The sequence below is a fragment of the Podarcis muralis genome, chromosome 5 (assembly GCF_964188315.1).
Source record: "Podarcis muralis chromosome 5, rPodMur119.hap1.1, whole genome shotgun sequence".
In the NCBI taxonomy this organism is placed as follows: domain Eukaryota; kingdom Metazoa; phylum Chordata; class Lepidosauria; order Squamata; family Lacertidae; genus Podarcis; species Podarcis muralis.
Window position 1 is genome coordinate 54,342,064 of NC_135659.1, and position 27,693 is coordinate 54,369,756.

The 27,693-nt window shown below is 44.7% G+C and overlaps 1 protein-coding gene across 1 annotated transcript in view; it reads right to left on the bottom strand.

The window, feature by feature from the left end:
- The window catches only part of LOC114598451 (copine-5), a 124,264-nt gene that overhangs the window by 66,698 nt on the left and 29,873 nt on the right, over positions 1-27,693 (bottom strand). Inside the window, exons 2-6 of the mRNA XM_077928844.1 lie at positions 25,213-25,253; positions 23,595-23,641; positions 8,161-8,264; positions 6,108-6,147; positions 3,998-4,074 (exon numbers count right to left, since the gene is read on the bottom strand). Coding sequence (XP_077784970.1) covers positions 3,998-4,074; positions 6,108-6,147; positions 8,161-8,264; positions 23,595-23,641; positions 25,213-25,253 — 309 coding nt within the window. The remainder of the gene's footprint in view (positions 1-3,997; positions 4,075-6,107; positions 6,148-8,160; positions 8,265-23,594; positions 23,642-25,212; positions 25,254-27,693) is intronic.

The window sequence follows — 27,693 nt, forward strand, 5'->3', positions numbered from 1 at the left end:
AGGAGAAAGCATGGGGTTCTGACTTATTTCCAGCAGTAATGATAATTAATTCCACAGTGGGTTTCCATAATGCCCCCCACCCACTAGGAAAGACTGCCTTGCTCCTTGCAGTCACCCTCCCGTGGTGCTTTTGAATTAAAAAGCAGCTTCTCAAAAGACAGAAAATGTGAATCTTTTTTCCCCACTGTATGAATCTTCATTTCCAATTATGTCTGGCAATTGGAAGTGGTCCCTTAGCTAGGGTTGCCATATTTTTAAAAGTAAAATTCCTGACACCCGCAAAGTTGCTGAATTTTTTTTTTAGGAGACCACCAAAATTTTCTTTAGAAACCCACCAAAATTGTTGAGCTTTTTTAGTTTTGGGGAGACCTCCCCCCTATAGTAATTTCAAGCTTTAGGAGCTGCCATACATCCGGGTTTTCCCTGACATTTTGCCAGTTCGGCAAAATCCCCCCCCCCCCCCCGGAAAACCAGGACATATCAGGAATTTTCCTGACCCATGGCAAGCCTACCCTTGGCACCTGCTGCCTTCCTGGGGCTCTGGAGGGAATGGAAAACTACATTTGTATGACTGTATTGTCAGAGTTTTGCACTCCCAACAGTTGCTTCCCATTGTGAGTTCAGAAGGGAGGGTCAACTGCAGGACACAGTCTGCATCCCCATGCCTTTCCTAAAAAACACCAGGACTTAAGATTTTGCTTGGCTGATATCCTGAAAGTTTTCCTAAACCTGCTTTGGCACCGGCGGAGGAAGGGGGGTGCAGCAGGTGCAGTCCACCTGAGGTGTCATCCCTGAGGGGGTGTGACACTGCCGCCCCGCCCCCAGGTGCATAGCCGGAAGCCGGAGCAGCTAGCTCCGCCTCTGTGCTTTGGCCAACCTAGTATCCTCTAGCTGTTCTGGACAATCACTCCCGTCAGCCCCAAACCAGCTTCCCCATGCAGAATGGGGTTGATGAGAACTGCAGCCCAAAAACTTCTGGAGGGCAACAGGTTGGCATTCTAAAATTTAAAAGCTACTACTGCTAGAAGGAAAAATGCCATTGAGGGAGAAGACTGGTCCGGGGGGTGGGGGTCGGAAGCTGAAGAGGTAACAGGGCATAGTGAGCTGGGAGAGTCTGAGGCAGAGAAGTCCAGAATCAGAGGCAGAAGCAGGAGAGGAGAGGAGAGGCCAAGAGGCAGAGATAAGTCAGGCTGGTGAGGAGTCATGAGTATCTCCCTCTCCTGCTGCGACAGCAGCGGCGTAGGGTGAATTGTCCATGGGGGCAGGACGAGCCAGGCAGGGTGCTCTTGGTGGAGCCTGTGAGGAGTCCACTTCCCCCTCTCAGCCACCCTCCAGCTGAGGGGGAGGCAGTGGGCTGACGTGAGCCCCATGCCGCCATTTTGAATGGCACAGTGGCTGTAGGAGTCTGCCCGCCTCCTCTCCCTCAGCTGCAGCGGGTGGACATGAGCTCCATGCCACCCAAAAAGGTGGCACAGTGGCTGCAGGTGCCTGAGTCACCGCATCACTCCCAGGAGGGATGCGTGGCTCGGGCGCATTGCAGGCCCCACGGCAAGTGTCGCCCCTTGAGTGAGTGGCGCCCAGTGTGCCCTGCCCCCTCTAGCTACGCTGCTGTAAGACAGGCTTTCCTGCCTCCTGATCTCCCAGAACCAGAAGAGGCATGAAAAGGGCAGAGGAGAGGTTGGCTTTACATAGGCACTGTCTCTGATTGCTTGGGGGAAACCCTGGGGCGGCAAGGACTTTCAGACTTGGCAACTGATCCATGGGGTCAAACTTACTGGGGATGAGCTGCAGTGTTCATTGGGCCAGATACTCTTCTAAGTCCGTGCAGATCATGTTCTTGCTAATAAAGAGTAAACTCCAACTTGAACAGTGCAATATACTGCCAGCTTGCTTCTGTCAATTGGCCAGCAAAGGGTGGGGGGGGGGAGAGATAACTATGTGGCCCATTGGGTAGATCCACTTCCCCATCTGTGTTTTAGAGTGCTCAAAACCTCATATCCTTACTTCTTTATTTACTATAGTTACAGGCCACCCCTTAGCCATAATGGCTGCTAAAGAAGAATTTATGGTTAAAGGAAATTCAAGTCCAGACAATTAATCCAAAACCTAACACAAGAGAAGAATCAGCAGGGCAATCAGAACAGAGCATCGAAATAAGTAAAACAGCACAGCAAAAAGGATTTGCTTAGTGTCAAACTAGATGGGACTTTACACATATTTTTAACCAGTTGGCTTAAGACTAGCCATGTTTCAAAAAGCAGCCCTCGGACCCCAATACAAAATGGGATCATGGCACAGCTGCTATTGATTGTTTTTGAAACAATATCCTACTTTATTAAATGACTATGTACAAATCACAGTTTCCTGTGTCTGGAAAAAATGGGAAACTGCAGCTTGCTTCAAATCACGAGCAGAAGTTTCCATTTTTCTCTTTCATAAAATCTAAGGAGAGGGCATAAGCCTGAGACTGGCCACAGTGTATCATCCTAAGATGGTTACAGATAGGTAGCCGTGTTGGTCTGCCATAGTCAAAACAAAAAAAATTCCTTCCAGTAGCACCTTAAAGACCAACTAAGTTAGTTCTTGGTATGAGCTTTCGTGTGCATGCACACTTCTTCAGATACACACTGAAGAATGTGTACACTGTATCTGAAGAAGTGTGCATGCACACGAAAGCTCATACCAAGAACTAACTTAGTTGGTCTTTAAGGTGCTACTGGAAGGAATCCTAAGATGGGTTCAGCATTACTTTTGAAAGAGATAGATGGCATGTTAAAAATGAAAAATAAAAATAAACAAATGTAGGGCTGGAGGTAGTTGGAAATGCATTGGTTTACAGAATCTGCACCGAAGGTAATTTTGAGAAACTGGAGAACGGGACCAAAAATAATAACTTGAAATTCAATAAAGACATATGTAAAAGCATTATACCTGGGGAGGAGGGAGGAATCCTCAAAAATTATATTTGTTTTTCTAGAAATATGAAAGAAAACTAACCAAGATAGGCATTTTCAATACAAGCTAATGCAGATTGCAAATTAAATAAGAGGCAGATGCCACTGTGGGATGCATTAATGAGTCCAGAGAGTAGAAAGAAATGTGATAAATGATGTGGATTATATATATTAGCCAAGAGAAAAGGTTCAAGGAGCTGGATGTTATCTGCGGCACGCATATACATATATTCAAGTTTATTGGAGAAAAATATATATTTAGCATTCCTAGCTCTCCATTCCCCTGCCTCCACATCAACATATTTGCTCAAAAATATTGTTGATTTCAGTGGAACTGATTTCCTAGTAAACGTGTTTAGCATTTAAGACACTGCGCGAAACCAAACATTAGATGTCTCCCTCTGTAAATGCTAGCAGAACTTATGTCATGTGGTTATGATTTCCAGAGGAGTAGTATAATGGCATTAGCTGTCACAGACTAAAGCCCACTTCTTCAGATGCATGAGGTAAAATCTAAAGGCTCATTCTCAGCACCCTCGCCTGTAATTCCCAGGAGTCTTTGGGGGGAGCCGTGACAATTAAACCGCTACAGAACTGATATGGAGTGCATATATGTGCATGATTTTCTCTTGTGCTTTCATTTAATTTGACTGGGCGAGGAAGAACACCTCGGCTGCAGGCTGCATCACGCATTAGCAGCAGCGCTAGCTCACATTTTTATCTACTCAACTATGAATCAGTCAGGAAACCTATACAGTGGCCTTCAGTAGCCTGGTGCTTTCCAGATGTTTTGGACTACAACTCCCATCAGCCATTGCTGCGCTGGCTGGAGCAGATGGGAGCTGTGGTCCAAAACATCCTGTAGGAACCAGGGAGGCAAAGGTTACACCAAAGGATCTCAAATAGGAATAAGACTTGTGTGATTTCATCCACTATTGGTTTGTAACGGCTAAAGCTTTCTGCCTAACTTTATAACTTTGCAGACAAAAAAACCCAACAACAGCCCATCAGGCCCCCAGCAGATGTAGGGAGTGAGCACTCACATCAATGGCTTCTCCAAGCGGCTTCCTGGTGACCCAACAATCTCACCCAGTGTGCAGAATGTCTGGCCAAGGAAATCCTGATGAAGGAAACCAATATAATCATTATGAAAGAGCACAGGTCCATTGGAGCTATTTCCCTCTGTCCAGGGATCCCTGGAAACTGAAGATGAGAAGATGGCCTGGTAAAACCCTTATCTATTCGTGGAAGAATCCAGTCAACAAATTCAACATTCCTGTGGGGCTTTCTTCATTTCAGTTAAATATAGAAGAAAAAGACCATGCACATCAATATTTCCTGTCTGATACAGTATATCAATATATTATTTTGCAAGAGGAAGAGCTGACTTGTTTTTTAAGGATGCTTCAATTTCCCCAAAGCTGCAGGAGAATTAAATCAGCCCTTCAGCCAAGCCGCATGGCTCCTTGCAACAGACGTTACTGGAGCAACAGGAAACTGAACTAAGAGGAAGTGGCTTCCTTACCACACCAATAATCCCTGAACTGGGCCCATGGCATGCTGCTCTAATCCTACAACACAGGAGAGGCAGCTGTTTCAGATCTAGTCCAAGGAGGGCGGGATACCAGTGCCAGAGTCTGGGTCTGATTGGCTTCTATCCATCTGTACACAGATGGGTGCATGTCCTGCTTGGTCCTGCTTTGCAGTGAAGTTGAGATGAATTTGGCTGTCCTACCTTCAACAACTCCAGGTTGTACTGGTAACACAGAGGCTGGAGGAGACAGATGGTAGGCTGGCCAGGAGTTTTTGTCTGACATAGCTCCTCAAACCTGCTTTGCCTGCTTATTCCAGGACTTTTGCTTCTGCTTGATTTCCATCCTCGGTGAATCTCTGCTTTGGGCCTGCCCTGAATTCCTTCCCAGTCTTGATTCTTTGTCTGCCCCTTGGAAGCATCCATGCCTTGTGCATGGCTTTGACCCCAATCTGCTTCTGCCCTGAACTTGCTGGACCAGATCTGGCCAAGGTTAACTGGGTCTCCTGGCACTAGAGTCATTGTGACTTACCAGAAGGGAGAAGTGGTGGGGAGATGGATGCAGTGCTCCACTAGGGTGCCAACTCTCTGCAGCTTCATAGCTCTGCATCCCAGTAAGACACAGCGATGCCAGTGCCAGGAGACCAGATTAGCACTGCCCCTCCTCACTGGTTGCTCCTGGCCATATACGGTCCCTTGCCTATTAGGGTGGTCACATGCAATAGAGGATAATGGTCCTATCTTCAATAGCTGTGTGTCTTTTTGCACGTCAATTTTCTCAAACAGAGGCATCAGCATCTGCTGAAATTTCCTCTTCTGACCAGTTATTAAAAGGTACAATAATCCTGCCCGCCTTTTCACATGGTCACCTTACTTCTATGGGCAACAGAAAAACAGTAAGTAAATAATGTTCTGGGATGATGGAAGTTGTAGTCCAGCCACATCTGGAGGTCTAGATTCCCCCCCCCCCCCATTCCCTGATGTAGGGAAATTAGAGATAGGAGAACTGGAGGATGAATCAACAGAACATGTAAAGGAACCTTACACTAAATGAGGAAAAGGAAACGATAAGCAGCTAAAAGAAATTAAAAGCGGAGAAATTATTATCATAATCATGCATGCAGACAAGATAAGGGAGGTGTCAGAATACTAAACAGAAACCGAAGCTGGGAACAGACTGATTAAAAAGAGAATTGCAATAATCCAACAAGGACAAAAAGAAAGAGAGAATGAACCAAAGTATGGACAGAATCAGCAGAAAGAAAAGACTGGATTTTAACTGGGTTTTACAACATAAGGGAGGGACCATTGTACAAAGCACATGATGATTTGCATGCAGATAGTCCAGGGTTAAATCCCTGGCATCTCTGGTTAAGAAATGTTCTGCTAGCAGAGAACGGGGAAGACGACCTCTGTCTGAAACTGAGGGGAGCTGCTGCCAGTCAGAGTGGGCAGTATTGGACTAGACAGGCAAATATTCTGACGCAGGATAGGACAGTTTTCTATATTCCTAACAACGGAATTGTAAGGGGGGAAAAGGAAGACAAGGATGAATGGGTAAGTATCTCAGAATGGATGTGAAAGGATTGCACGAAGAAGCAGAGAATGTGCCCTTAACTTACGTGTTTTGACAGGTCGGGGCTCTTGGAGTCCACATCATAGCTGCACAGAAAGAGAAGCAGAAACCATATGTCACATTCCAGCCATGTCCTGCCCTGGCATTTTGTACTCTGCAAAGCCAATGCAGCAAATAAGAGCATGGCAGCTAGGAGACTGCAACATCCGTGGAGTAGGAAACAGCTGCAATGGTTTTTAAGGCCAGGCAAGCAAACCCACTACTTTCCTTATGTGGGTTCGTATGCTTTGCATCTTGAGAGCAGACTTGAATTGTCTCCTTTATCCATTACTTAAAACAACCTTCCGTTTCCTAACCTGTGACCCTCCATATATTTTGGACACATGCTCCCATTAGCCCTAACCAGCAGGTCTGTGTTGGCCGGGACTGATGGGAGTTGTAGTACAAAACCTCGGGAGGGCCCCCAGTTGTGGAAGGCTGTGTTAAAGCGACAGTGGGGATTTGCAGGAGTAGCTGCCAGGGAGGGGAGAGTTAACCCTCCCCACCCTCTGTCCGACCAGGAGCTGTCCCAAAATCCTTGCTGCCCTCTCCTCCCCACATAGCAACTAGGTCTTAAAACACCTAAAAGACCTATTGACACAAATGGGAGTTTTCTTTCCCAAGCCTAACTGTCATGCAGAGTTGTTGATACAAGAAAAACAATTATTTGGATAGTATCTGTTCTGTGCTGGAGAATGGTTTGTAGGGGATAAAATGGCAAAGGATAATTATGAGGAAGAAATTTGTGTCAGCATGACTTTCTGCTCCCCAAGGGGTTTTTCCCCCCATGCCAAGGGCCTTTGGCAACATTGCTCAATAAAGTACAGATCTCCTAAATAAGGAGGAACTTTGGAGAAGCCAATTTCAGGGCAGAACAGTGTAAGAATTCCAAAGGAGAACTGACAAAGCCTGGCTCGATAAGGCAATAATCCTGAGATTAATTGGAATTATTGCTGCCCTTGAAGCTCTGAATAAAAAGAAGTCTGCTGAATTTCAATGCACTTGGGGCTCCTTTCTGTCTTTGCAAATCCTAGCAAGGGAAATGCGCATGCTTTCTCTTTCCAATATTGTCTCACCAAGCCATCAGATGTTACCCAACCAGAAATGTTATTGATAGGCATTGGGCATCTCCAGACTGCCTGCCTGCCTGCTTTTTTGCAGGTGTACAGTGGTACCTTGGGTTACATACACTTCAGGTTACAGACTCCGCTAACCCAGAAATAGTACCTCGGGTTAAGAAGAGAAGAAGAAGAGGAGTTTGGATTTGATATCCCACTTTATCACTCCCCATCAAGAGTCTCAAAGCGGCTAACATTCTCCTTTCCCTTCCTCCCCCACAACAAACACTCTGTGAGGTGAGTGGGGCTGAGAGACTTCAAAGAAGTGTGACTAGCCCAAGGTCACCCAGCAGCTGCATGTGGAAGAGCGGAGACGTGAACCCGATTCACCAGATTACGAGACTACCGCTCTTAACCACTACACCACAGAAATCGTGCTCCGGCAGTGCGGCAGCAGTAGGAGGCCCCATTAGCTAAAGTGGTGCTTCAGGTTAAGAACAGTTTCAGGTTAAGAATGGACCTCCGGAACGAATTAAGTACTTAACCAGAGGTACCACTGTATTCTGCAATATGTCATTGACACAGTACTAGTGGATCAGTGTGTGGATTTACACTGGGCCATCCACACATCAGTCCATTCTATTCATTGTTCTGTGGTGCTTCCTCAGTGTCGCTACCGCATTGCCATCTGGAGAAGACTTCTTGCGCTATAGCAAAGCAACAGTGAGAGGGTGCGGAATATACTAGAACATTTGTGGTATAAGAAATCACAGCATTTCAGCAGGGACTGGCACTGACTAGAAATAAAGCAATATGTCTACCCAAAAACATTTGCAGGCTCAAATGGCATTGAAGGCGCGATCGCATATAACTGCCCCGATGCCATAATGAGCACAAATTGTCATGAATGCACCCTAAAAAGGACACATGGAGGGGCCATTGAAATTCTCTTTGCACCTTCTCCTCGCCCACACTCAGAATGCCCCGAGTGATGTCACTCACAGATCAAAACGTAAATTCTGCTTCTCTTCAAAAAAGTAATCGAGGATGAACTTGCGCACGAAGTCAGGGTTCAAGGTGTTGTCAATGACTTCGGTCCTGCCAAACTGTGAAGGGAAGGAAGAGAAATGAGATACAGTGGTACCTTGGGTTACAAACACTTTGGGTTACAGAATCCACTAACCCGGAAGTAGTACCTCGGGTTAAGAACTTTACCTCAGGATGAGAACAGAAATTGCGCGCTGGTGGTGTGGCAGCTGCGAGAGGCCCCATTAGCTAAAGTGGTACCTCAGGTTAAGAACGGTTTCAGGTTAAGAATGGACCTCTGGAACAAATTACGTGCGTAACCAGACGTACCACTGTACAATGATGCATACAGTGGCAGGCGGAAGCCCCCAACCTCATATATATGCTGCTGAGACCTGAGTTGATAGGGACTGACCAGGAAATGGGCTTGTGGAGAGTCGTTTCATTCAAACTTCAACCCAATATGTGGTGCTACGAAAAAGATGAACTCCAGTTAGAGGGTCATGAGGAAAAGTACTGAAAATGAACCTGCCAATATCAGAATGCCTTTATGAAGATTGGTTGACAAAAGCATGAGGCAGGCAGTCTGCTGGTTACATTATTTATTGTTACATTTATATTTCACCTTTCCTCCAGTTGCTCAAGGCACACGGTTCTTTCCCTCCCCATTTTATCCTCACAACAACCCTGTGAGGAAGGTTAGGTTGAGAGATAGTGGCTTGCCCAAGCTTCATGGCTGTGTGGGGATTTGAACCCTGGTCTCCCAGACCCTAGTCCAACACTCTAACCACTGCAGCGCACTGGGAATGCTCAGTCATCTGGTGCAAACTAGTTGTGTATTGCAGCAACTGATGCACAGTAACTCAGCCTACTAAACAGATACTGCTGAAGTATATGGGAGTGGTTTGACCTTTCCAGAGATAGAGAAGGGTGTGTGCGAAAAGAAAATATTCAAACTGAGGAAATGCAACAGTGAAAACAGAAAGGGGGTGGACAAGAGAGTCAGTGTAAAGACAGGAACTTCTTAGATCTGAAACTGCCAATTTCTTGTTTGCATTGTAAGTATGGTAGCAAAGGGCAGCTGTCTTTGCACAAAGCTAGCCTAGCAAGAGTTCATAAAGGCTGTGTGATTAAGTCTCTCTAGGTGCATCAATTAAACGGATGTTAATTATACGTCATCAGTCCTCAGGGGGTCACAGAATAGCGGGGTGGACTTACGGAGCCTTCCTGTCTGCTAACAATTAATATCTTTAGGGGATAAATTAATCCTATGACACAATCATGGTTATGTGTGTGTGTGTGTCTCTCTCTCTGTGTGTATTCCAAATGGCAATGGGTGGCTTCTGATGGGAGATACTTCCAAGACCATGGAGAAAGGAATCTGCCCCTGAAGAAAATTCAACTCTCAGCTGTTGTACAATCTGAGTGGCAGGAGAGCCATGTTGTACCTTGTGAACTGAAGGACAGAAAGGTAAAGCTAAAGGACCTGATCATTTCTGTAAGAGCGCTGAATTTGTCAGCTGACCACTTGATGGAACTCATTTCAATTGCTGTTTGTAAAGCAGCAAAGCACAGGCTGGAACAAACCTAGGAACCTTGGAAGTTGCCTTATATCAAGTCAGACCATTGGGTCCACCTAGCTCAGCACTGTCTACACTAACTGGCAGTCACTCTCCAGGGTATCAGGCAGATACCTATCTCAGCCCTACCTGCAGATGCCAAGGACTGAACATAGGATCTTCTGCATGCGCTTTGCCATGACTGTGAGTTTGCACTGGTGTGGTAGAAGCACTGTGGGTTCAGTCTCTTTCCCAACATGTATATGCCATGCATGGGGAAGAGCCGTGGCTCAGTGATGGAGCATCTGCAGGAGGTCACAGGTTCAATCCCCAGCATCTCCCAGTAGGGCAGGGAGAGAGATTCCTTCCTGAAACCCAGGAAAGCCACTGCCAGCCAGTGTAAACAATACTGAAGTAGATGGACCTGTGGTCTGATCTGGTACAAGGCAGCTTCCTGTGATCCTACATATTTGAAGAGCAGAGAATAAAAGGGAAGTATTCTTAACAGGACTGCAGTTGTGAAAGAACAGCTCACTGAAATTCCTGTAGGGAATCAAGGCTTCTAGATTTCCCCATATCTCTGCCTTAGAGATCATAAGATACTCAAAATGGTTGGGTGATTTAATTCATCTTATTTTGCAAAGGCCTTTAGAGAAAAGCAACACATCAGACCGCTGCAAATTTGTCAGATTTGTCAGAAATTGGACAGCATAAAGAGTGTTACTTCATTTCACTTTCACAGCAGCTATGAGGGAGATTAGGGTAAGAGAAAGTGATTTGGCCAAGGGCACTCAGTGAGATCCCTGGTGGAGCAGGGATTTAGATCCAGGGATCCCCTTATCCAATCACTTTCGCTATGACAACATTTAAAGAGGATGATTCAGTTGTGAACTGATTTTTTTTTAATGTGATCTGTTGCATGAAAGACAAGTCCCAGAAAGGTGTTGATATTGGAGTGTTCCACTTCCTGGCTTAATCCACATTGCAAAGGCTACCCAGAAAATTGTGGACTGCTCAACTCAGCACATTGTTAGGGTGTGTCATTTAGCTCTCCAGCCATCCCACCCCTCTACTAAATCAATTCATAACAGCTTTCTCATTTCAGGCTCTGTCTCACAATGGCTGTGTGAAGCCACCTGCAGATTCACTTTTTTGTCTTTCATGAGAAAGAGAAAACAAACCCAACAGGGAGAAATATCTCATTGAGGCACTTGGAATTATTTGAGCTCTGCAAATTAGACTGATCTCAGTTACAGTGATAATAACACTAAGCTGATCATGGGGAAAACCAAGCCATTATTATTATTATTATTATTATTATTATTATTATTATTATTATTATTTCACCTTTCTTCTTCTACATGTTTTAAACTATAAACTAGGTAGCAGCAGTCTCTGTGTATACTTTGTACAGTGACTAGTGAATTTAGGTGATCAGAATTACTAATGACATTGCCATTACACACCCTCCAACATTTCTCCGATGAAAATAGGGACGACCCTTTCAGTAACAATAATTTTACTATTTATACCCCACACATCTGACTGGGTTGCCCCAGCCACTCTAGGAAACTTCCAACATATATAAAGATATATAAAGATAAAATAAAACATCGAAAAAACTTCCCTATACAGCAGGCTTCCTCAACCTCAGCCCTCCAGCTGTTTTTGGCCTACAACTCCCATGATCCCTAGCTAGCAGGACCAGTGGTCAGGGATGATGGGAATTGTAGTCTCAAAATGTCTGAAGGATTGCCTTCAGACGGCTCGGGGGGGGCGGATAACTCCATACCCTCCAACATTTCTCCAATGAAAATTGGGACATTCTAAGAAAAAGTGGGACATTTGGGGATCAAATCAGAAACCGGGATGGCTTCTGTAAATCAGTGACGTCCCTGGAAAATAAGGACATGTGGAGGGTCTGTCATTATTATTACAGGCCTCTGCCCCAATCTTAGATCATCATTCCAAAATTTAAGCTTGCCCGTATCATTATTCCTTAGTTGCAATGGAAACATGGCAGGCCTTGCTGGCATTTTTCTGTGTATGATACTCAAGAATTAGGATGACGAGGGGATAATCGGCAAGAGGATTAATATGCAAACATCTCAGCAATAGGCCAGAGGGGAAAAGCTTTAAAGTCCTGTTTTATTCTTACAGTTCATTTCTTTCACTCTCTTTCTGTAAGGCAAAGTGTGAAATTTAGGCAAAAAAGTTACTCTAATGATGAGAAAGAGATTACATGATACAGTGAGAATCCTGTGGAAGTAAGTCTTATTATGGCAAAGGAAAAAAGGAAACTAGAAAAACACACATTTCTGAGTGTGAATTTCTCTTGCCCAGGGACTCCCATTCCTCAACCTCAGCTTGCAGCAGAGGTAAACAGGGTCAACACAGAACGTTGCTCCCCCAGAGGGAGCACCTGCCCTGCTCTGCCCTGGATAAAAAGAATCATGATGAACAGAGCAAAGGCCGACATCTCTGATCATGAAAAGTTGCACTTTCCTTCCATCTCATCACCACAAGGTTTAGCATAAATAAATCCATGCTTGCCTATTCAAAATATTTACGCTTTGTTGACTGAAGAAGGAGCTAAGCACAATATATAATTAAAACTAATTCCCATATAGTTGGTACGCTTGCCAGGCAGAGGTGGTGAACGGAACCTCTTTGTCTGAGTCACTCTCAAGATGCATCTGTTATGTTAACCAGGGAGACGGACAGATGCCAGAGCTTAAAATAATAATGTGGAATAATTCTCGCAATTTGCCCAGAGGGCCACCTCGTCACAGGCTGAGCATCTGCTCTTTTTGAGAAAGCAGAGACATCTAGGTGTCTTCAAGCTGAACGTTTCTTAATGCCATTTTTAAAAGAAAGGAATTCAGGAGAGATTCGGGAATTGCACTCTTGGCAAAGCTACTTGGGGAAATGAGAAGATAAGACAAGCCTGTTGGGTCAAGCCATCTACTGCAGCATCCTGTTCTCACAGTGGCTGAATAGTTGCTTGTGAGGAGTCTGCAAGCTGGACATGAGAGCAACAGCACTCTGCTCACCTGTGATTCCCAGCAAGTGGTATTTAGAGGCAGGTAAAAGGTAAAGAACCCCTGGACGGTTAAGTCCAGTCAAAGGCGATTATGGGGTTGTGGCGCTCATCTCACTTTCAGGTCGAGGGAGCCGGCGTTTGTCCACAGACAGTTTTCCAGGTCATGTGGCCAGCATGACTAAACTGCTACTGGCACACGGAGGACTGTGACAGAAGCCAGAGCACACGGAAACGCCATTTACCTTCCCACCACAGTGGTACCTATTTATCTACTTGCACTGGCATGCTTTCAAACTGCTAGGTTGGCAGGAGCTGGGACAGAGCAACAGGAGCTCACTCCGTCGCGGGGATTTGAACCGCCAACCTTCTGATCAGCAAGCCCAAGAGGCTCAGTGGTTTAGACCACAGCGCCACCTGCGTCCCCTTGGTATTTAGAGGCATACTACCTCTGAGAGCACCAGCCCAGGAAGTTTTTTCACTTAAGGCAAAACAGAAAGTGGCACCTTCCCCACCTCCTCCTCCACTGCCACAGCCCCCTCCCCTGTTGTCTCTGCCTGAGGTGATTTGAAGTGGCACACAGAAGCCCAGGCAAGCTGAAGGAGGCTGAATATGAGCAGGCAGCAGCAGAGGGGCAGAGGTGGAGGAGCAGGAGGAGGCAGGCGACAAGCGACAAACACAGGAGGCAGCAAGCAGCACACTCCTCAAGGCACAGATCTGCCACCCCTTCCAGCTGTCCCCAACCTGCTGCCTGAGGCAACTGCCTCACCTTGCCATCCCTGACAGCAGAGGTAGAGCATAAAGGTAAAGGTAAAGGGACCCCTGACCATTAGGTCCAGTCGTGGCCGACTCTGGGGTTGCGGTGCTCATCTCTCTTTATTGGCCTGCATGACTAAGCCGCTTCTGGTGAACCAGAGCAGCGCATGGAAACGCCGTTTACCTTCCCGCCGGAGTGGTACCTATTTATCTACTTGCACTTTGACGTGCTTTCGAACTGCTAGGTTGGCAGGAGCTGGGACCGAGCAACGGGAGCTCACCCCGTCGCGGGGATTCAAACCGCCGACCTTCTGATCGGCAAGTCCTAGGCTCTGTGGTTTAACTCACAGCTCCACCCGCATCCCATGTTTAATTTCTTTACATGCAAGAAGGTTTTGGCAGGGGCCAGGGAGGAATCAGACATGCAGACCTCCTTGTCCAGCCTGAAGTGTCATTTCCTAAGATAAAGTTGATACTGCTACAAGTATAAATACGGCCTCTTACAACTATTCACCGCTCTCATGCCTGAGCACTGAAAATCCTGTTCTTCCACCCCCACACTTCTGAGATAAGATTGGGGAAGCACCCTTCCAAGTCTTTATTCAGGAGCTAGAAAGAAACCGAAGCTTCCTGATGCTCCCTCTTGCACCCCATACCAACTTTCAAGCTCGCAATCACAGAAGAGCAGAAAATACTATCCCAAATGACTGGTGATGCCAGAATCAGAGCTCTTTCTTCTTGAGTCCTGAGCGGCTGCTCTGACAGTTGAGCTGTTTCAACCCCTAGATGGAGGCTCCAATTAAGCCAGCAACATTTGCTCAAGCACTGAACAGGACCAATTTCCTACTTTATCCTCCACATCATCCCATGATGGTTACTGTCTTTTGCACATTCTTCCCCCATGCTTCTTTACTGCCTCCACTGGGAGGTGAGATGCGGATGATGGGTGGATAGGTAGGAGCTGGGGGATGCTAGCCTTGCAGCTGTACAGCAGTGGAGATATAATACAGGAGGCCAAAGATAGCCTCAAATATTATCTCCAGATATGGGGCAGTGCTTCAGGGAACAATTATCTGTGATGAGTGGCAGTATTAACCACCACTTCATTGTGCTAATTTGTGTCTATTGTGCAATAACACAGAATGCCATAAAATGTTCTGAGAAGCAGCAGATGAGTTGATAGGCACGGGGCCTGCTTTTAATAATTAAAGTCAACTCTGGACTTAAAAGTTATTTCACACCATGGGGACTTTGAACCTTGACAGAATCGTGAAATGGACCAGGTCCCCATCTTAGGGGAGAAATCAAGACAGCTCAGTCTAAACAAGCAAACAAATTTCAACATCGTCCAATGGAACAATGTATATTTTACGACTCAAAAAGTGTAAGAGTGAGCCCAAGGGAAATACCAATAGGTACAAGATGGTTTTAATAAGAGTTGTTTCCCATGCTTCAACTCACATGCTTTTGATTGGCTTATACAGGCAGTAGAATCAAGAGGAAACTCTTTTTCTGGATAGTAGAACATTAGTTGGCATGTCAGGAGCCAGAAATCCAAATGTTCTCCTGCCATACACACACCTGAAGGCGGAAAACTAGTGTGGCAAAGAGAAGTCTAGTCTTTCCCCTAGTTTTCCTATGGCAGCAAACCACCTCCCTGCAGGAAGCATCACACTATAGCCTTAATGGCCCCTCCAGGCTTGTGTTTTTTTGTGGGCATATCCTACAACATGTCCCTGATGCAATAATAGAGCATTAGTGATACATTCAATTGAGACTGCATTTAAAGGGAAGGCATACTTTCCAAAACAATGCAAGCATTGAAAATACAGCCATCCTTTGAAATTCACACTTCTCTGAATTTTGCGATTCAGTTATCCAACCAAGCAATATGCAGAAAAATGCACATACGAGAGTAAAGTGTCCATAAAAATACATATATTAAGCAAAACATACCCACAAAAATCATTATTTTAGAGGGAAATATGCATCTATCAGGCAAAATTGAGCATATTAGGAGAAATTTCCCCTAAAATGCTAATGAATTTTAATGAAAACTAAGGAAAAAGAAAAAGAAATCACAAACTCAAACAAGCAAAGAAGAATTTTGCACCCCACACAAGTCATTACAGCAGCACAGTCAAACATCTTCTCATGGGAAATTATACAAACTTCCAGGCAATTTTCCCACTCAGCCCCCTGCAGCTTCAGGAGAGAGAGAGAGAAAAAATACATCCATTAAAGAATACTTTCATGATTTAATTTTGTAATTTCTTATATATAAAAACTAAATAATTAAAAGTGACATTTTCTAGTTTGCTTGTCATACTTCTCTTTTATTTTTTCCTTCAAGATGCATGAATGCCTAAGCTGCCGTTCTACCAGGGAATGTCTCATTGAATTCAATGGGACTTACTTCTGAGTAGAAATCCATACACTTGCATTCTAAGTATCTATATAGAATGTTTCCTAGGTGCTCAAAGCACTTTGAGCACATCCCATCAGCAATCCTCCCAGCAATGCAGTAAAACAGGCCAATATTATTATCCTCATATTGCTGCTGGGTTGGAGGGGAGTGAGACTTGAGAGGTGGTAACTTGCTGTGCCCACCCAGGGAATTCATGACTGCAGTGGGATTTGCACCAATGACTTCTTGGCGCACAATTCACCCTGTTAATTACTACAGGAGCTCTCGATAAGCCTCCCTCTCTTCACTTTCACAAACAACAGCCCATGGTGTTGATTCGGCAATTATGCAGCTCACAACACTGATTTGGGTGATACAAATGCCATCTTCAGAGAGATACCAGACCTCTTCCTTTTTAGTTTGGGAGTTTCCTTTTTAGTTTAGGTGCAATACCATGGACAGCATCACAAAGAACTAATTGGGGCTCCCCATTTTACTACTTGCCCAATATTCTCCAAAGTACTAACAGTTAGGATTGAACGACTGCTTACAAATCTGAGAATTCTCTCGATATTAATAAAAATAAAATAAATAAATAAAATAAAATAAAATAAAACCTGACTGTCAGGCAGTGAAATGTTTGACCAAGATTTGCAATGTTATCACAGCAAAATGAGCAACTTGCTCTGACAGCACGCACACACACACGCCCACACCCTCCAGGATCTTTCTATTGCCAGAGTGCAAAAGAGGGGATTGAGTAATCCTTCCTTTTTCCATCAAAGGCTCTACAGAAGGAATAGGAAGTTGTGACTCCCTTGTGGAACTAGTAAGTTAACTAGGGTGGCTACAACTCCAAGAAACAGGAAATGCATCAGTAAAACTGAGTCCAAAACAGGATACAGATCTACATTCATTTCTGTTCATAGGGACAAATTTAGAAGTAATGTTTTATTGAAAAAGAAATACAATGCATCTCACCACAGGGAGGATCGAGACAGGGACCAGGCGACCTGTGTGCTGGCTCAGTCTGCTGTCCAGACTCTTGAGAGGCAACATCAAAGTCCCTTCTTGGGGTTGTTTATGTTACAACTGGATTTGGACTGGACAGCCCTCCAAATAGAAGACACCTTCTGAAAAGAGGATTACCCCCTGACAGTCTTTCAAATGTCCTTGGTGAAATATGACACATGATCACCTGAAGTTAACAGAGTATACCTATGTAACAGCAGTGTGGAGTCTAAGTCTGTTTCTTAGTAGGACAGAGGTTTTCAACCTTTTTGAGTCCACTGCTCCCTTGGCCAACTCCATTCTTTCTGTGACAGCCCTGTGGGGCTCAGGAGCCCAGTTATGTCACCCCTTGCCTGCAGAACTGACAGCCTCTTGCCCTTTTTTGAACACCCTCCCTTGTGGATTGTTCCCTCAGCCTCCCCTCCCCTCTCCTTGGGACTCCCCTGGGCAGGCACTGCTGCTGCCCCTGATCTCTGAGCTGCCCCCAACCAGCCCCAAAGAGAGGTGCCTCCTCACACTGCCCCACAGGGGCCTGGGAAGAGGATGTCCCCAGCCTTGGAGGCCCAATGGAGACTGGCCAAAGGTGAGTGTGAGGCCAGCACCTTACCTTGGGAAGCAGGCCTTGCACACAGTAAGCACAAGAAAGGCCAGCACAGTGCCTGCCTGCCTGGCCTCCTACTAGTCTGTCCATTCCCAACAGCAAGGCCTGCAAACTGGCTGGCTGTGCTACCACACCCACTTGCATGCTTACTCCAGGGCAGCCTCAGCTCCTGGCAACCAGCACCCCCTGGCCAGCCCCAGAGGCACCATTCACCCGTGGAGCTTGTAGGCAGGGACACGAGAGGGCATCAGAGGAGGGAGGGAAGGAAGAGGGACAGAGGCCAGTGTTGCCTGTGACACCCCTGGCCAAGGCACCCCAGGGTGCCATGGCACACTGGTTAAAAACCACTGCAGTAGACCTATGGTCCTCAACAGGACAGTCATGGGTGCCGTGTTGCTTGGGGTCAGGTTTAGGCTACAGACTAGACTGGTCTTTCCTTCTACTCTGGCCCCATCTGCACTACGTATTCAAAGCAGTATCATACCACTTTAAACAGTCAAGGCTTCCACCCCAAAATCCTGGGAACTGTAGTTTGTTAAAGGTGCTGAGAGTTGTAAGGAGACCCCTATTCCCCTCCCAGAGCTACCATTCCGAGAGTGCTTTAACAATCAATCCCTCTTCCCAGGTAGTTCCTGGGAAACAAATAAAACTTAATGTTGTGGTGCTCATATGGTCAAACCAGACTTTCCAAAACAGCGACTTTCTCTCCCCACTATACACTTTCACTGAATGGGGTCATGTAACACTTGCTCTCACATAAGTTCACTTCAGAGTGGATAGACTTCGAACAAAGCATCATAATCAACCAATTGCTTCTAGTGTGCAACGGTGAGCTTAATGTCCATCTGTTCTCAGCCCAGTTCATGCTGGTAGTGGGGTAGAAGTCCCCTCAATAATTCAAAAATGATAGTCTCACACACACCCTCTGTAATTCAAGCACTGACTCTGTGGAGAGGAATATACTTTCAGCAGCAGCCTGATGCATGTAACTGCTTTGGAATGTAAGTTTCAAGCACTGGTAGTGTGTTAAAGTGGCAATATATGATAAACAATAACTGTCTTTTACAGACCAGAGACACTCAAGTCTGGAGGAGTGGGGTGGAATCCTCCAAATGCAAGTAAATATAAGAATGGGATTTTATCATTCCTTTTTTTTTCCTTTTCCAAGTTTCCCTTTCCCTGGGGCGTCAAATTGAATGGGTTTGAATTCTATGCTGAAACAATTAAACCAACTTAAAGCCTCCTACAATTAAACCAGTCTAGCAATCTTTCCCATGTCTGCTCATTGATGTCACCCCACACTGCTTTATGCATATCCAAATGTTTAAATAATTATGTTCCACATTCAGGGGACTGCTGTGGAGAAGGCCTGTTCCCTTGTTTCCACCCAGCATGCCTTAGTCAACGCAGGCAGGAGGGCCTCTTCTCCAGCTGAGCGCATGCGGTGGGCAGGAAAGCCAAACGGGAGATGCCTTGCCCCTGATCTTCCACTGTCCAGCAATAGTAAATTCTCCAAAAAAAGACACACACCAACAGCCTATAGAGCATGGATCGCCAAAGTGGCTCCCCCAGGTGTTGCTAGGACACCCATCATCCCTGACGGCTGTTTATGTTGGTCAGGGCTAATGGCAGATGGAGCCAAACAACATCTGCAGGGCACCATGTTGCTACCCTTGCTATACCTCACTTCTCCCAAGATATCTCTGCACAAACCTCCCTGCACACAATCATGGCTCACAGCACGGATACAAAGCTGCCCTGCCCTGAGGCCAGCTGACCCCTTACTAAGCAGGCGCCCGGCGAGAGCTGAGAGGTTAATTGCCATGGAGAAACAACTGCCAAGCTCCTCTTACAACAGCAGCTCAGCCAGTAAGTATTGTGAGAATGTTCTATGAACCTTCCTTAGCCCAACAAAAGCAGGTTCTGCAGTATTACAAATAAATGAGGATCTTGTTTGTATTGTAAATGCAGACAGGCAGGACAGCACTCTGCAGCTGCATTTTAAACGATCCCTTTTTTACAGATGTGGCAGCTTTTGATATGGGGGTCCTACTGCGTGCATGCAGATGCGTGGAAGGGAATGTCCATGTGTGATAACTATCAGTGCTACTATACTAGGGAACAAACAAGGTTAGAATAGCCTGAGCCATATTGCCAAGAACGTATCACAATATTGACTCCTCCTTGTATGTATACTTCTCATTTGTTTGTACCTAAATATTTGCATGTGTTGCTGGGTACACTCAATTAGGACTTGGCTGCCTAAAACTAATTGCTAGAATCTTCCTGCCAAGAATAATTGCTTTTTTTCCAAGAAATGACTTCTGCATATTGGCACCACAGCTATCCCTAGACGCTACACCACCCTGGGTAGGCAACCATTGACTTCAGGCATTGGCTAGATGGGATTCTGCTCCACAGCTTTATTTACCTGGTGATTTATGAGCTTTGGACCCAAGCAGCAGCTCCATAATGCCTGACCTCAGGCAGTCCTTGCATTGGCCCGCTGTAGCGTCTCAGTCTTGTTAGTGCACTGGATTAAGCTGAGGAAAGTCGCTTATTACAGAGAGGGGACTAAATGCAATTTGGTACATCCTGCAAGTTCTAAGCAAGCACCCATGGAGCTGACTGAGGGCAGGGTGGTTTTACTGTGACAATACCTTATTCACCCGATTGGACCAGCCTCCACTGCAATACGCCCAGCATGCCCCTTAAATTTTTAGTTTTTCCTTTCCTTATCCTCTTATTTTTTCTCTCCTCCCAGTAGAGAAGCCTCTCTGAGGATTTTCCAGTTCAGCTGTACCTTTTGCTACATTTCTTTGAGCTCTGTCCTTTCCCGCTGCTAGAGATATGCATTGTGGTTTGCTGGTATAATTTTAATTTCTAGTTTTGGTTTCTCAAGACTGGACTGTCTTGTATAACTTCCTAAAAGCACACGCACACACAGAGTAAATGACAAACCAAAACCACATTTGTTCATTCAACAGTCAACAATTAAAGTGCATATTAATGTAAAATGTACCTTCTTATTTTATAAGCATAAATATATCTCTGAATCATCCGCCTTAATCAAAATCTGAAAATGAAATTAAGCTTAACCATGTGCAATTTATTGCAATCTTCTCTAATGAAAGTTGTGATTACAAAAGATAACTGAGGGGGATATGAATGCTTTAAATTAGGATTAATTAGGTTTTTGTCAGCATTGTACAAAATTAGGACATGATTGCACATTCAACCTTCCGCAGGCAGAGCTACACATGAGGGGTGGGGTGGAGGGGGGGGACTAGTATAAAGGTCAATGGATCTCTCCTTCTTCTCCCCCCCCATCACTGGCCAGTCCTTGGCTGGACTCTCACACACAATGAGGCTCTCATTTTGATATAGATATATAGATATAATGTGTATGTATAAAGACACACATGAATGTGGATGTGTGTTTATTTGTGTATGTATATATGGGGGTGGGGTGGAGGTGGAGAGAGTGAGAGTGAGAGAGATGCATTTTATATAAATATATCAAAATAATCTCCTTATATGCACCCAAGATCTCAAGGTGATGCATATTGGGAATAAATAAGAAAATAATACACAACTACATGAAATCAGAGACTAAAAGTGATTATATAAAAATAAAAGCAATTTAAAACCTCCAATAACAACAACAACAACAACAACAACAACAACAACAACAACAACAACAATGATAATAATTTATTATTTATACCCCACCCATCTGGCTGAGTTTCCCCAGCCACTCTGGGCGGCTCCCAATCAAGTGTTAAAAACAATACAGCATTAAATATTAAAAACTTCCCTAACCAGGGCTGCCTTCAGATGTCTTTTAAAGGTAGGACAGCTGCTTATTTCCTTCACATCTGAAGGGTGTTCCACAGGGTGGGCGCCGCTACTGAGAAGGCTCTCTGTCTGGTTCCCTGTAACCTCACTTCTCGCAATGAGGGAACCACCAGAAGGCCCTCGGCGCTGGATCTCAGTGTCCGGGCTGAACGATGGGGGTGGAGACGCTCCTTCAGGTATACTGGACCAAGGCCATTTAGGGCTTTAAAGTTCAGCACCAACACTTTGAATTGTGCTCGGAAACGTACTGGGAGCCAATGCAGATCTCTCAGAACCGGTGTTATGTGGTCCCGGCGGCCACTCCCAGTCACCAGTCTAGCTGCCGCATTCTGGATTAATTGCAAACATTAATATAATCAATCACCATTAAAACAATCGTCAGCAAAAGCCAGCGAAGAGGATACAAATTAGCAACCAAATGCTTGACAGTCAAAGTAAGCCTTGAGCTGGTGTCAACAAGATACCACTGAGGCCAGGTGGGCCTTCCTGGAAACAGCATCCCTTCAGTCTGGGGCTATTGCTGAAAAGGCCCCATCTCTTGTAATAGCCCCCCCATACTTCTGTAAGATGAGACCATCCAAGGAGGGCCTCAGATGCTGACTTATGGGTCTGGTTAGGTTCATGCTGGAAGAGTTGTTTGTAAAGTACTGGGATCCTCAACCATATATGGCTTTATATGTCGAAAGCAGCACTTCATAGTGGATCTGAAAACATACCAGAAGCCAGCGCAGCCAGAGTAGAATCGTTGTTATATGATTGAACCCTCAGTCTGGCCACAAAACAACTGTTGCAGCTGCAGTTTCCAAGCCATCTTCAAAGGCACTCCCAAAAATAAAAGTAATCTAACCATGAGGATACCAGGGCATATACAGGTTACCAGCATCCAGATAAGGGCGCCTCCACTCCAAAGACCATAATGGATCCAGAAGTGTCCCCAAGCTATGAACCTCCTCCATCAATGGGAGTGAGACCCCACCCAGAGCTGGGAGAATGCCACTTACCCAGACAGCAGAACCACCCACTAGCAGCATCTCTGCCTTATTTGGATTGAGCTTCAGTTTACTGGCTCTCATCCAGTCCATTATCTCAGGCAGGCACCAGTTCAGTGCATCCACCAAAACAGCCTCTGGCAACGAAAAGGAGAAGCAGAGCTGCGTGCCACCAGTATATTGATGACAATGCACTCCAAAACTCTGGGTGACCCCACTCCGTGGTTTCATGCAGATGTTCCATAGCAAGGGGCTGAATAATATTCCTCCAGCACTACTTTACGGAGTCACCCATCTAAGTGGCGCCAGAACCACCACAAAGCAGTACCACCCACCTCCGATATAGCCGCTTCAGAAGGATACTATTAAGGATACTCTGGCCCTCCAGATGTTTGGGACTACAATTCCCATCATCCATAACTAACAGGACCAGTGGTCAGGGATGATGGGAATTGTAGTCCCAAACATCTGGAGGGCCGGAGTTTGCCAATGCCTGGTTAATAGCATAGAAAGTCACCAAGAAATAAAGGAGGCTCTCCTGGAGGCTAGCTGGAATGAGAAGAAGAGAATAGTTCATTGAGCATCTTTAGGGGCTGGAAACTTGCTCAGTTACACTGTTTGGCTAATGCTGGCAGAATGGAGTTGCTATCTCATGCACTCACAGCAGCTAAGTCAACAGCCCAATACCTATAGCAGGATGTGCTTGTAAGGGTATTCAGGAAGCAAGTCGTATTCATTTGCCTTTTATTTCTGTCTCTCTCTGGCTTTTGGCTGCTTGTTGTTTGCACCCATCAAAGGCTCCGCTTATATGCTCATAGCATCCTGGACAGCACAGCATCCTGGAAAGCTCAGTTGGTTAGAGTTGGAATGTCACCTGCACCACACCTACTAATAATATACGGTATCCATGTTGCTTTGCTGGGCCCTATAGAGACCCCTAGTGGTCTTCCATGTAATAGAGGGGAAAGCTGTGCAGGTAGTAATGTGGGCCGGCCCCACCAAGCCTGCATTTCAGGAGATGAACCATAAAGGTGAGAAAATTGAGGTACAAAGCAGGGAAATCATTTGCAAATACTGCCCAAGGCATCGGAGGCAGAAAAGTGGAATTAAATGCAGGTTTTGATCACCCAGCATCTTTCTAAGACCAGACCTGTTCCAGTCAAAAATGAAAATAAATGCAGATACATACCTCTCTCCACTGCTTGGTCTCTATGCCCTGAGTATACAGCACACACACTGCAAAGGGAAAACAGCTCAGCTCAGTCACTGGCAGAGTGAAGGCAGTGGTATCATACAGCATAGTCTGTGTTACCCAAATCCATCACAAGCTTCTGCAAAAACAGGAACCCAGCAAGCTTAACTACAGCCTAATTCCCCATTGGTGATTGGAAGGGGGGATCTCAAAAGTTGGACAGTTGGGATCTGTTACCTCTCTCTTTTCCCTTTCCACCACATTGACAGCTGTGTAGAAAAACAGCACCAATGCATTTTTCTGCACAACGGATGGCATTGTGCACAAAAAACCTATCAGAGTCAAAAAGACAAAAGCAGGGTCACTCGGTTCTAGACATGGGGACATGTATCCAATGATGCCCTTTGCAGTGATGGAAGATCCAGTGTAGGGTTTGGTCCATGGAACAGGGAGGGAGGCACTTTTTGGTGGTTTCCCTTTCCCCCTGTGATATTCCCGCATGCCCCAAAAATCTGCTCCGGGGGGTTGGGGGAATTGTTTGAAGAAGTGTGGGTGGTGGGGTGCTGGATGGGAGAGGGTGGAGGTGGAGATCAGTGAAAACTGCTTCACTCCCCCATTCTGCTGATGAAAGATACTTTCATTAGCCTGAAGCACTGATTAGATATGACCCATGGTATGTGGACAGGTGGAAGTTGATTTCTGTAGAACCAGCCCAAAGTTCTACCCATCTGAAAGGGTGGACCATCTCTCCCCTCAACCATTTTTCACCCTCTGGCTCATGGATTTGCTTGTTTTCTTAGAGGCCCATCAGAAAGCAGCCTGGACATTCTATTATGGCAAATGCAAACACAAAGGCCAGTCTCTCATGGTTTAGGAACTATAGAAATCAAAACGAGATCTTAAGGGTGTCTGTTTAAATTAGCCAATAATGATACCTTCATTAATGTATTTGGCTCCCTTTCAAATACTCCCCATTAGCAAAAGCACAGTGGAGATGTAGAGAAGATTAATGAGGTTTTAATGAAGAGCCGCTGCCAAGGCACCAGCAAACTGGCTGGCAACAAAGGCTGCTGCCCCACCAAGATTTGATCAGGATCTGTTGCTTGTCCTCCTTCATCTGTGTGAGCTGCTAAGGATGCTGTCTATGTTCCCAAAGGGACATTTCAAAGAAAATGGCATTTTGCAAGTGGAGCCACCAACCAAAGTGGAGGGCTCCTCTTTAAGGTTCTAGCCAGCCAGCCATGTTGCCAACCAGGAGTCAATGAATCCAGAACACTACCTGGCAACTTCAACTTCAACTGATGTCAATGGAAGAACTAAATTTATGTTTCAGAGGTTAAAATGAATGGGATTTAAACTGCTTAATCTTGTTCAGCATGCTCAAAGAGTGTGGTCTTTTATTCATTCATTTAAAGCATTTATAAACTTTTTTTTTAAAAAAAAGAAATCTGTAAGCACAGGGAGGGGGGAATCTAAGCAGTGTTAAACTCCAAGAATCCATGCATTTGAAATGTAATGCATGGATTCTACAAGAACCTCTGTGAGCTAATCACAGAAGCCCTGTAGCTAAACTGTATTTTACAAGGCAGTGAACCTATATAGAAAATGTACATACATGGGTCAGATTTGGAGAAAGTATCCTTATCCAGAAGATTTCTGAAATGAAAGAGAGAGAGGAAGAATTACACAATTTCCAGTACAGAGCAAAACTAATAATAATAATAATAATAACCAATTCAATTTAGCCCAAACAACAGAAGCCGTTCTACCTAGAATAGCCTAGTGGCCAGCCTGGGTGGGAGACACCAATCTGACAATACTGTCAAGGAAGATGCTCTGTTACACAGTGGTGTAACTTAGCTCAGCACACATTGCTAAAGGTGCCTGGCTGTAGTTCCTAGCAGAAGGCAACTATATCTATCATCTATCTATCATCTATCTATCTATCTATCTATCTATCTATCTATCTATCATCTATCTAATCTATCATCTATCTAATCTATCTATCTATCATCTATCTATCTATCTATCTATCTATCTATCTATCTATCTATATTATTTATTAATTTTCTTTTTCTCATAACAAATATCCAATATCAATAACATTCATTTTCCAGTTTCCCCCCTCCTTGTTGACTTCCCTCAGCTTCCATTTCTGGTTTGTTACATAAAATGTTACGTTCCGCTGTGTATATATAATAATGTTTTGTCAACTTGTATAATCTTCTTGTTCTTTGTAATTAAAGTTGTGAATATTTATTTAAATCCTGCCAATGAGTCCATGTTCCCCCCCCTGTAAATATGTTGTAAAAGGTTCCTATTCTTTTCCAAAGTCACTGTTGTCCTTTTCACGCAATTTGTCCGTAACTCTGCATAATTCATCAGTTTTTCTTGCCATTGTTCTTTAAAAGTAATTTGTCCGGTCTTCCAATTTTGCACTATTAGAATTCTTGCTGCTGTTGTAGCATACATGAACAATGTCTGTTTTTCTTTCGGAATATCTTGTCCTAGAATACCTAACAAAAAAGCTTCTGTTTTTTTAACAGACGTTACTTTAAACATTTTTTTCAATTCATTATAAATCATTTCCCAAAATTTCTTAATAATCTTACAATCCCACCACATATGATAAAATGTACCTTCCCCTTCTTTGCATCTCCAACAATTCTTTTGTTCTGTTTTATACATTTTTGCCAATTTATTTGGTGTGACATACCACCTATACAGGGACGCGGGTGGCGCTGTGGGTTAAACCACAGAGCCTAGGACTTGCCGATCAGAAGATCGGCGGTTCGAATCCCCGCAGCGGGGTGAGCTCCCGTTGCTCAGTCCCTGCTCCTGCCAACCTAGCAGTTTGAAAGCACATCAAAGTGCGAGTAAATAAATAGGTACTACTCCGGCAGGAAGGTAATCGGCGTTTCTGTGCACTGCTCTGGCTCGCCAGAAGCGGCTTAGTCATGCTGGCCACATGACCCGGAAGCTGTACGCCGGCTCCCTCGGCCAATAAAGCGAGATGAGTGCCACAACCCCAGAGTCGGTCACGACTGGATCTAATTGTCAGGGGTCCCTTTACCTTTACCTTTACCACCTATACATCATCTTCATATAATTCTCTTTCAGCAATATACAGTCTGTAAATTTCAAAATCACTTTCCAAAGCCTTATCCAATCTTCAAATTGCATATTATGACCTATGTCCTCTGCCCACTTAATCATTACCGATTTAACTTCTTTGTCTTTAGTTTCCCATTCCAAAAGTATATTATAGGCCTTCTTCAATAGTTTGGAATTATCGTCTATAATATCCCTTTGGAATTTGGAAGCTGTGTAAGTAAATCCTCTCTTATTGTCCTCTTTAAAGATTTCGTTTAGTTGCCTTTGATGCAACCAACTCTGAAGATATTCCTTTATCTCATCATAGTCTTTAAGTTTTAGTTTTCCTTCTTGCTCAGTTAATAGATCTCTGTATGTTGGCCATATTCCTTTCTTTGTTGACGCTTTGGATGATAATGCTTCAACTATATTCTAAATCAACAGCACCCAAGTGTGTGTTTCCTTTCCACAGAACTCAACCTTTCCAATGCAGGCAGTGGCCCATATTATCTCTTGGTATAAAGATGATGATCTACATCAGGGTAGTCAATGTAGCACCTTCTAGATATGGTAGACCCCAACTCCCATCATCTTTGACTATTGGTAGAGCTGGTTGAGACTGATGAGAGAGATCGTCCACAATAGTTGGAGGGCTCCACATTGGTTATCCCTGAGCTATGTACATGGCAAGTTATGTCCGTGCAAATATGAAAGAATGGAACTGGAGGGGCTTCAGCAAACCTCAAAATATACATAACTAGTCATTCAAGACATCTAACAAACAAACAAACAAACAAACAAACAAACAAACCCAATGGTTAAAATTAGAGTATAGTTTGCTATCATTATTCAAAATGGTGTCCAATGGTATCCGCACACAGACAAAAATCTGCTCCTTGATCACAGAAAACTGAGTTACAATATCTTAATAAGTGTCCAAATGCACAGTAAACAACAACGTTCCAATATACAATAGTAGAACAGAAGTCTTCTACTTGGCATT